Genomic DNA, 8,428 nt, shown 5'->3' with positions numbered 1-8,428 from the left:
ACCTGACTGTCTTTTGTCACAGGTATCGGCGTGGATATGTTCGTGCTCATTACCTTTGTTTATATTTTATTGCAGTTACGTTTATCTGTGTTGTTTGTATACTGCACTGACTTATACAACTATAATTGTAAATTTATTTGGTATCTTATTTTCCTGCATTAGACGAAGTATAACGTTATTATTCTCGCTACCGAGTTTTGAATACCATACGTCCGTCTACAACGGTGTCGACCGATTACACTGAACAGTGACTAAGTTTTGCCCTATTTATAGGGGTCTGCAGAGTAGCGAGACTTGAGAACAAAAATGGCGGACAGATTCCTTTTACGAATCGTGTTCAGCTTTAATTGCTTCATCAACATAACAGGGTATTTGAGCAATCAAAGCTCGACAAAACAAAGTTCCACTGTATGTATTGAAAATTTAGGACAAAATTAATTTTATATACATACAGATATTTAATCCAAGAATTCACCACCATGAAAAATAATTTTTATTGGCTGAATATACTTTTATGCTACCCATTGACTAGATTGCACATAACTATGTGGATTATACATAAAAAAAAAACACTAGCACTATAGCTATATTTGTTCATACTTTATATAAATCTACAGTAGATTAGAACACTGTATATGTCCATAAAAATGTGCCATTTCAGCTTTACAAAAATTTTTGAAGAACCTTTCTATATTTCACCATTTCAAGTAAATCAAAATTAATATACTTTTTGCTACATGTATATATATAATCACCACAATATCACTGGAATGTATACCTTTTACAGAAATTCATCTAACAAATACACAAATGTTCACAAACAGCAGGTCACATATATATAGTATCTGATAACACTGTCACATTTCAATAATTCAGAGTTCCGAATAAATACAATATCTACCCTCTCCATGCTGCGGTGCACAATCCTCATCTCATATCTTCAGCTGAGAACATACCCTAAAAGAAAAATAACTTTTCAATTAAAGATTAATTAATCAATGATTAATTTTCAGCATTTCAACAATTTTAAATATGACAATTCATTCAATTTACAAAATTTGCTAACCTTCAAGGAGAAGAGAACATTTTATAATCAAATACTGTAACAGTTGAACTTCAGTGTCTCAAACATTGCTATCTTGAATACCATGGTTATATCAAAATTTAAGGTCATTCCAACCACTTTATATAAGTATTTTGACCTCATTATCACAAATTCTCAAATATCTCAAAGGATTTCTCAACCCCATCAAATTTGGATTAAAAAAATTTACTGATCAGACAAAACGTTTGAAATATTGAGTATTTAAGACCTTGGCTCTCCTTAGAATGGAATCTTTACTGGAATCGTAGGGTGAATCTTTGCTGGGGATTTCTAACACTGCTGGGACTGGCTGGTCATGTGAGTCAATAACATAACGGATTTCTTCTGCAATCTAAAAAGAAAAGGATTTGAAATTACAAACTTACTTCTTTCCACAGAGTTATAATAACATAGAATCACATTTTTTGTTCAATTTGTAGGTAGAACATATCAGTGTTTGAAATAAACATGCACCGGACCGCCCGAGACGCACAAATTTTGTCACGGACGAACAGATTTGCAAGTATTGACACACGGCTGGATGTATACCTCTGGTAAAAAATTTTCATAAATTAATATTCAGATATTTGATAAAACTCTTTCAAATCAACTGTATTCTGGTAGATAAATCTTAAAAAGACATGATCAATAAAATTTATAACAATATGGCATATACATGTAGTAGCAATTGCTAAAACAATTTTTTAAATGTCAATTATTTTTTGCGTCAAATTACATTTTAGGAATGATTGCTTTTTGTAGAGAATGATGTCTGTAATTTATAACCGAATGAGTTTCACACACTGAAATGTGACTGATTAGAGGATTGGTAAAATTGTAGTCTTTTAACAATGTTTCATTACACTTACGGAAAATTTGTGACACCTACAAATTGCGTAAATTAATACGTATATATTATACGACGATTTTAATACATTTATTTTGTGTCTTGATATAATGTTGAATTATAAACTATTTTAAGAAAACATATATTATTTTATTTCTGTCTTAACAATAAATTAACAAATTAATCAGTATTGAATCATATAAGCTTTTAAATTAATGTAGAATTCATCAATATCGTTGACTAAAAATTTACAAAAACAATAATACAGGTACGTATTGCCAAATGTCTATAAACAAGTTGTTTGCAAAAAATATTTTGTAGTTTATCAAGAACACTAACTAATTAATTCATTTAAAGTTTACAAAAAAAGTAATCCACGTTAAGTTTCAAAATTTTAAAATCCTCAAAAATTTTTTTTTTATAAGCTGTTAGTTCCATTTTGTCTAGCAAAAAAGGACAGATGATACAAAAGAACTTTTTCATAAAAAATGAAAATAAAAATTTGAGTAATGTTCATGAGTAAAATGAAATAAGGGCGTAAATGCATAACACATTCAATACATACAAAGTCAACAACAATGGGATTTGAAGTGACAAATATTCGTATAGATAAATAAGGGTGTTGCAGAAAGGTAGAATTTTGAACATCATAGAAGTTTTACAAATTCTTATACGTTATAAACTTGTTATTTGCATCATTTGCAACAAAAATAAACCTAGAAACATGTACCAATCCAGGTATCTATGTTTTGTTTATATCATCTGTCTTTAATAATTTCAACTCTTGTGGAAACTATACATTTGTGAATAACACGCTTTACATAATGAACTTTATTGTCCCATCGTCAAAAGATGCTTAAAAGTTTTGTTAGTTCGAAAGTGCTTTTTCAATATCAATATATTTCTCAGCTTTGTACAAGCCGCCATTTTTCATGAACAATTACTTTCATTTTAAATTTCTTGATAGGTCAATACGTGTATGATTTGACACCTGCATTTATTGTAAACCATATTCACTGAGCCCGAAATATAGTGAATATGTATTCGGTGAATCAGTTTATTGTCCCTCCCCTACCTTTCAAATAATTCAATGGTAGATATTTACCCCGTGTTGCACGTTGTTTTCAATTAATTTAAAGTTTTTATGATAAATTTCAACAAAAACACATTGTTACAGGAAATATTTCTTACGGATATCAGAAATAATTCCTTATAGACCTTGACCTTTTTCAATAATTCCTTTTGTATTGACCTGGAAGGTCATGTGATTCATTATATTGACCTGCAATAATTCCTTGTATTGACCCGGAAGATCATGTGCAGGTCAATATAATGTAGTATTTTTCTAACATTGTTGGATCTCATCCAATCAGAGAGAGGGAAATTATTCAATCATATAATAAAACATAAAAGAAATTGACAATTCTCCAGTTACTTCTAAGTTCATTGCTGGTAATTCTAACGTGTGCGCTGCATATGGTATGGTTGGTCGAATCCTTAGGGTACTTTTCCCCTTTCTCGGCATATTCATAACCGGTGTCAATACCTACAGAAAGAATGATAGGTTTAAGATTAAACAAATTATAAAGTCTTTACGTAAAAAAGGAATGCACAATTGGATGTTCTTTCTTTAAAATAGCTGTTAACTGTTTGCATGATAATTTGCATAAACGTAGAATATGCATAAAATCATTACACAAGCCAATCGATTGATCATCGTCATGAAACCTAGCTGCACAACTGTAGCTCTCTGCTTGAGAAAATTAGGACAGATAAAGCAGAGAGCTACAGATCCAAGTGTTGTAAAAACCTTAGATTAACGCCAACAATTTTTTGTTGCTCACTACGGGTATTTTTTCTTGTATTTTACACTTCCCCCAGCTTTCAAATTAATTTTAAATGCTATTTAATAAATAATCATACGTAAAACTTCAATTCCTGATAATTTACTTACCTCTAAACACTAACAAATGGCTGTTTGTGGTTATGGGCGTCAAAAAGGAAATCCTTAAAACCAACATTACAAAACTAAATACAGGACTCTTTCGGACCGTTAAAAGGTAAATAAAGTATCAAATATAAGAGTTAACAATATGAAATTATCGATTTCAAATCCTGCTTTTGACAGAAATCACTTCACTTTCTTTCAAAATTCTTAACATATTTCAATAAGCTGCGGTAAAAGATTGAATTTGTAGAATATACTTTATTGTGAGTGAGAAAGCTTACAGCACGAAATAAATAAATTAGGAATCATATATTTCTTGGCTGCATGACTCTTGTTTCCGAAATTCATCCAATGAATTGTTTATTATACCGGCAATAAAAATGTAAAAATGCTTTTACAACACTTGATCAAAGCTCTATAGCTATATATTTAGTCAAAGCGTGCCCTAATTATCTTTATGATGGGAAAAAATACTGCCCCCAAATAAAAATTCACTGTAGTCAAAGCGTCCCGTGATTTTAGTCAAAGCGTCCCCTGATTTTAGTCAAAGCGCCCCCTAACATATTTTTATAGAAAAAATACCGCCCCAAAATATTGGTCAAAGCGTCCCCTGATTTTAATCAAAACGTCCCCTGATTTTGTTCCCTAACAATTACATATTTTTACAGGAAAAAATATGTTTATAAAACAAATTCATATATTTTTACAAAAAAAAACATTCGAGTCCATCCCATCTATTTTGGTCAAAGCGTGAATTAACTGCCAAACAATGATAATATTATAAATACAAAACAGTTTTATTCCGTAACATGTTTGTAAAAATATTAGGGGGCGCCTTGACCAAAATCAGGGGACGCTTTGACCAAAATCAGGGGACGCTTTGACCAAAATCGCTTGGACGTTTTGACTTCCCAGACGATTTTTCTAAAAAAAAAAAAATTGGGGCGCTCCCGACAAAATAAAACAACATAAAAAAATTATTATAAGGGGCGCTTTGACCAAAATCAGCTTTTAACCAATATTTTGGGTGGTCTTGTAACATCACATTTTACTGTAAAATTCTATAACATAGAAAAAAATTAATTTAATTGACCGAAATCAAGGGGCGCTTTCACCAAAATCAGACTTTCACCAATATATGGGGGCTTTATAACATCATTTTACTGTAAAATGCGCTGGACCTGAACCTGTGATGTTGAATTGATGATTTAGTGTAAAGACTTGCTTGAAATGTGTATTTTCCATTGTCTCCTACAGTATAATCATAGTGTAAATTAAACAGAGTATTTTACAGAAAGTCACTAGAAATTCCAGTGTAGTCAAGATGCATTGACCATTTTGACAGTTTGTATTATTCTTCCATGTCACCTTGTTATTCGTTTTTTTAAAAACCTAAGTCATAAATTGTGGCATGTAACTGATTTTACGATTCTGAACAACAACCATTTACCTCGTCTCCAATAACAGCTATTAATTTTCCTTTCACCGCTGAGTGCGACATCTTGTCCAACATCAAGTCATGTGACAATGATAAGGTGAGACTAAAATCGGGGAAAGACAATAAAAACCTTGAAAGGACTTAAATATTTTACTTTTAACTTTAGCAATTTTTTTTTTGTTTTTAGACATAAAATAAATATATTAGATGATTATATGCTATAAATATATTTATTTTAAAAAATGACTTTAGTTAAATCTATTATACATGAAATTCATATCCGGAACTACAAGCAAAATGTCAACCGTTTTGGGTTCTACATTTACAAAAGTTTATAACTTGAAAATTATATCTGAGTAAAACACAATTATTTACAAATAAATTGAGGTAAGTGATATTTTTTCACCTTTGGACACAATCTGAAAATCAAGGTCAGAACATTATAAGTAAGAGAGAAATATTTTAATTCAAGGACTTTTGACATTCGGTTCTCATGGGGACTAGTTTTAACGCCTGCCTGTGTTAATTTCCGCTAAAAAAAATATTGACAGGGGGAAAGCCCATTCGAGGTAAACTTTGAAATATTGTAGATAGTTCGTCAGTATTTAAGATATTTATATACAAGCTGATTTGTTAACAATAAAATTACGAGTAGATATATGAAAAAAGTTAATCTTTCTCTCTTGTGTAACACGTCATGCTAAAAGACAAATGTCAGCTGTCAGTGTTGTGATTTGAATGATATCCTTATAAACTTTTAGTAGCGTCAAACACCTTAGAAATTGGAAATATGATTAACTTTGCTGAAAAGTATCTGTTACTTGTCTAACAGTATGTATTGAAATATATATATGATTCTTTTAATCAGCCAGTAAATAACTATAATTGTTATATGTGCATGAGTTTGTTATGACTTCACCAGAGCTTGATATGAAGTAGACAGTTTTAAATGTGTACAATTATCATTTTGCACTTCAAATTTTCATTTCAGATAAGCAGAAATGTGGCAGTAAAACAGAACATATTGTATACATACACTTTCGAAAAACTTAAAGGAGTGCCGCAATGACTCTTATAGAAGGATTTGGTGATGAAGTAACAATTTTTCTGGCAATTATTTTGATACTATTTATAGTGTGTTTAGCATGGATTTCAACAAACATAAGAGATATTCCATTTTTCAGTGTGATAATTATTGAATTGACACATAGACGAAATAGAGATACAGAGCATGTCAATCAAGCCGAGGGTCAAAGTTCATCAGAGGTCACACCATCTAATTCAGATAACCAAGCCAATTTAGAGAACAATGCCCAAGAACCAGAGACATTAAGTAATGAGAATGGCCCTATTGAAAATAGTGAAGTGTCGGTTGAAAGTAGTCAAAATATTCAGAGTAGTGAAACAGTGCAAGAGGGAGGAACAAATGAAAAGTCAGAAAGTTCTGAGAGACAAGTTCCACAGCAGGAAAGCCAAACAGAGAATATAGAACCTCCTAAGCAATTAAATGAAACAGAACTTCGTCAGAGACGATTACACTTCTTTCAAGGAAGTAAGGACAAGACTACCATATCAAATCCCCAATCTTCAATTGAACCTCCAAATCCTACATCTAGTCCACAAGAAATTCCTCCAAATCCTATTTCTAGTTCACAAGAAATGCCACCTAAAATCTCTGCCCCAGAGCTTACTGTCAAACAACCGGAAACAATAGCAGATAATAGTCGACCAAATCCGTCTGAGAATGAGACTGTGCAGTCCACAGAAACTGATTCAGAGACAGGGCTTATCACGGTGAGACTGAAGTATTTGAATGATACCCAAAGAAATGTTACAGCAGCACCAAATGTGACCATAGGACAATTCAGAAGGTCAGTCAGAGTGGTGGAAATATATATGGTAGTTTCTTACTCCACACTTTTCACATAAACATGATAAAACCAACCATATTATGTAACCAGTCCCTGTGTGTTGAATTTAAAACTGAGGAATAATCCTTATGTATGTACATGTTTCTGTTACAGAGACAATTTTGCCACAGAACTCTCTGAGAACAAACTGGTGCGATTCATCTTCAACGGACAAGATCTACGCAATGATGCCAACACCCTGCAAAATTACAACATCGGAAACAACAGCGTAGTTCACTGCCTGATCACTCAAGTTAATCAACAGACCCCTCAGCAGCGATCGGAGAATCAAGGAAGTTGCGACTTTGGGGTCGTTGTCCTGCCCATATTTGGCCTCATCCTTTGTTTCGTTTGGTACCTGAGGTTCGAGTATAGACAGTTCTTTACCGCCACGTCTACGTTTATGTTGATCGGTCTGACATTTTTGTTCATCGCGGCTGTTCTGGCTTCTTGGGACAGTCAGAGACACAGGGAACAGGTTCCTCATGAACATATGGAGTAGAATTTGTTATTCAGAATTGTTTTATCTTTTGATTACAATTTCTTTTTTGGCAATTTTTAGGTGATTTTGGTATTTGTACACCTGGCTGTGTATTTTTGCATTTCTGCATACTATAAATGTACACAAGTTAATTAGCACACTCCAAATTTAGCATAATCGTCTTCATCGACTGATTAGCATAATCATAAATCAAGGTTTTATAAACATGAAGGATTTTTCCATCACCTATTATGGTGCACTTGAATAAAATGGGTGGAAAAGAAGCAGTACAAAAGAAGCCAAAATATATTTGCCACAATATAAAGCACGTTAACAGAACGAACTGTATTTTAGCCTTTTCAAAATTCATCAGGTACATCTAGGTCAAGGACTTTTTGGTCTGTCAGTATACTTTACAACTAAGTTTAATGAGATAATCTTATTTTAATGGTACTGTAGTCGTGAAGGATAGCATTAAAGTACAGCCAAATCTGCTAAAATAGATGAACACACTGTAATTACATGATTTTATTTCAAATTTCATCCTAGGAAATATTTCAAATTCTATGTGACATAATCCAGCTAAGGGTGTAACACTTAATTTTGCTTCAAGAATTTCTGTATATTACACTGATTCATAGCCTACTTTATCTTGAACATGTTGAAAGTTAAATTTTTTATTATAAAACTGCATTTGGTACATGGCATTGGTGATTGTTT

General features: G+C 32.1%; 1 protein-coding gene and 1 long non-coding RNA gene across 3 annotated transcripts in view; one reads left to right on the top strand and one right to left on the bottom strand.

Moving 5' to 3' along the window:
• Positions 1-490: 490 nt before the first annotated feature.
• Positions 491-1,483, bottom strand: LOC134264051 (uncharacterized). Its single transcript, XR_009991441.1, has 2 exons — positions 1,314-1,483; positions 491-957 (listed from the first exon to the last, which is right to left on the bottom strand). It is a non-coding gene; the product is annotated as an uncharacterized LOC134264051 (long non-coding RNA).
• Positions 1,484-5,778: 4,295 nt separating this feature from the next.
• LOC134264058 (transmembrane and ubiquitin-like domain-containing protein 1) overlaps positions 5,779-8,428 on the top strand; it is a 39,983-nt gene continuing 37,333 nt past the window's right edge. The window contains exons 1-3 of one of the 2 annotated variants that reach the window (XR_009991442.1): positions 5,779-5,886; positions 6,309-7,188; positions 7,342-8,053. Coding sequence is in view for 1 of the 2 variants with exons in the window: in XM_062746361.1 (XP_062602345.1) it covers positions 6,383-7,188; positions 7,342-7,729 (1,194 nt within the window). In the remaining variant the exon portion in view is untranslated. Of the gene's footprint in view, positions 5,887-6,308; positions 7,189-7,341 lie in introns of both variants that reach the window. The other variant, XM_062746361.1, reaches the window with a different exon arrangement.

This window comes from Saccostrea cucullata, unplaced genomic scaffold, assembly GCF_032062105.1.
Source record: "Saccostrea cucullata isolate Sc308-1 unplaced genomic scaffold, CSIRO_AGI_Scuc_v1 ctg793, whole genome shotgun sequence".
NCBI lineage: Eukaryota > Metazoa > Mollusca > Bivalvia > Ostreida > Ostreidae > Saccostrea > Saccostrea cuccullata.
This window is presented reverse-complemented; position numbering and strand designations above follow the sequence as displayed.